General features: G+C 49.2%; 1 protein-coding gene across 1 annotated transcript; it reads left to right on the plus strand.

Moving 5' to 3' along the window:
* Window positions 1–220: 220 nt before the first annotated feature.
* Window positions 221–1,162, plus strand: LOC309830396 (WD repeat-containing protein 82-like; the record flags this gene model as incomplete). The annotated part of the gene is made up of 1 exon (XM_082666922.1): window positions 221–1,162. One exon carries the CDS (start codon window positions 221–223, stop codon window positions 1,160–1,162), a length of 942 nt encoding a protein of 313 aa, XP_082523048.1.
* Between the last annotated feature and the right edge of the window lie 1,016 nt (window positions 1,163–2,178).

The following is a 2,178-nucleotide window of genomic DNA, read 5'->3' on the forward strand; positions in this document are numbered from 1 at the left end:
CGTGCCACAACTAGAGAGAAGCCCATGCTCCCCAACAAAGAACTCTGCACCCCGCAGTGAAAGATCCCACATACTGCAGTGAAGATCCCGCACACTGCAACTAAGACCAAGTGCAGCCATAAATAAATAAATATTAATTTTAAAAAATAGAAAGGTCATAGAACAAAGATTAAATTATAAAAATCCATTTTAGCCGCCACCATCTCCAGCATTCGCCGCCATGAAGCTGAGCGACAGCGTGCTGCGGAACTTCCATGTCACCAAGGTGTTCCGCAAGAACTTGGACAAGATTAACCGCTTTGACTTCAGCCCCAACAGCGAGACGGTCATCTCGAGCAGCGACGACGACTCCATCGTGCTCTGTGACTGCCAGGAGGGCAAACCAAAGAGAACCCTGTACAGTAAGAAATATGGCGTGGACCTCATCAGATACTCTCATGCAGCAAACACAGTTGTTTACAGCCCTAACAAAACAGATGATACTATCAGTTACCTGTCCTTGCATGACAACAAATACATCAGATACTTTCCTGGACATAGCAAAAGGGTGGTGGCCTTGTCCATGTCACCTGTGGATGACACTTTCATTTCTGGGTCTCTACATAAGACCATTCGGCTCTGGGATCTCCAGTCTCCTAACTGCCAGGGTCTCAGGCATCTACAGGGCAAGCCAGTTTGTTCTTTTGATCCAGAAGGATTAATTTTTACTGCACGTGTCAATTCTGAAATGGTCAAACTTTATGATCTTCGCTCTTCCCATAAGGGGCCATTTGTGACATTTAAGACGCAGTATGATCGGACTTGCGAGTGGACAGGAGTTAAGTTCAGCAATGATGGCAAACTCATCCTCATCTCCACCAATGGCAGCTTCATCCATCTGATCGATGCAGTCAAACGAGTGGTGATGCATACGTTTGGGGGTTATGCCAGCAGCAAAGCCGTCACAGTGAAGGCCTCGATTACTCCAGACTCGCAGTTTATTATGATTGGTACAGAGGATGGCAAGATTCATGTCTGGAATGGAGACAGTGGTATAAAAGTAGCTGTGTTGGATGGCAAACACACAGGCCCCATCACCTGTTTGCAGGTCAACCCCAAGTTCATGACTTTTGCCAGTGCTTGTTCCAACATGGCCTTCTGGTTGCCCACCATCGATGACTGACCTTCACGGTGCTTGGCTGTTTTCTGTACAGTGAGGGTGGCCGGTAGGAAAAAAACTCAGAGGGAACTAAGATAATAGTGAGATTGGATCATTTGACTGGGCTGGAGAGCATCCTTCCACATGGCCTTCCCAAGGATGTGCTGCACATTTGCTCAAAAGAAAAAATTACTTTGCCAAGCTTCTTCAAAAGGACTCTTGGGGCTTCCCTGGTGGCGCAGTGGTTGAGAGTCCGCCTGCCGATGCAGGGGACACAGGTTCGTGCCCCGGTCCGGGAAGATCCCACATGCCGCGGAGCAGCTGGGCCCGTGACCCATGGCCGCTGAGCCTGCGCGTCCGGAGCCTGTGCTCCGCAACGGGAGAGGCCACAGCAGTGAGAGGCCTGCATACCGCAAAAAAAAAAAAAAAAAAAAAAAGGACTCTTGATGTGGCAGATTCAATCGGGACTCAGATTTTCCAGCTGTCACTGCACCGAGCTCCTCCAGAGGAGTGACCAGAGGAGTGACTAGGGTATAGTGGGGCCCTCAAGACACCTTCAATTTTGAATGTATTTGCTGCTGAGGAGTCGATGAAGTTAATTCTGCACATCCCTTCTCCCACCCACATAAATGCATAGGAAGCCGCAGTTCTGGTTTTGAGATGCTAGGGCAGCTCAGTGCCCCTTTCCCTCACCCTGCATGCCTTGTTACTGGGTCTCCCTGTGTCATTGTGGCATTATCCACAACCATCATGTTACTTAGGTGCCAAACATTTACAGAAATGTCTCCATATATCTTAGGATCAGAAAGGGACAGATAACAGAAGGACCTTGCTTTCCAGGAAGGCTTGCAAGTTAGTCATGTGAGGGTGGGTGATCTGGGTGTGCCTCAGGCTCTGGATGTTGGGTTGGAAAAAGGGCCAAGAGTCTGAAAGGGAGGGAGGAAGGGTAGCAGGTGAGTTCCTAGGGCTGGGAGGTTTAACAGCAGCTTGATGTCGTGCCCTGTCATCAAAACAAACCCACAGTCCTCTGGGTGCCTGCC

The sequence above is a fragment of the Grampus griseus genome, assembly GCF_964374135.1.
Source record: "Grampus griseus genome assembly, chromosome: 11".
NCBI classification, from domain to species: domain Eukaryota; kingdom Metazoa; phylum Chordata; class Mammalia; order Artiodactyla; family Delphinidae; genus Grampus; species Grampus griseus.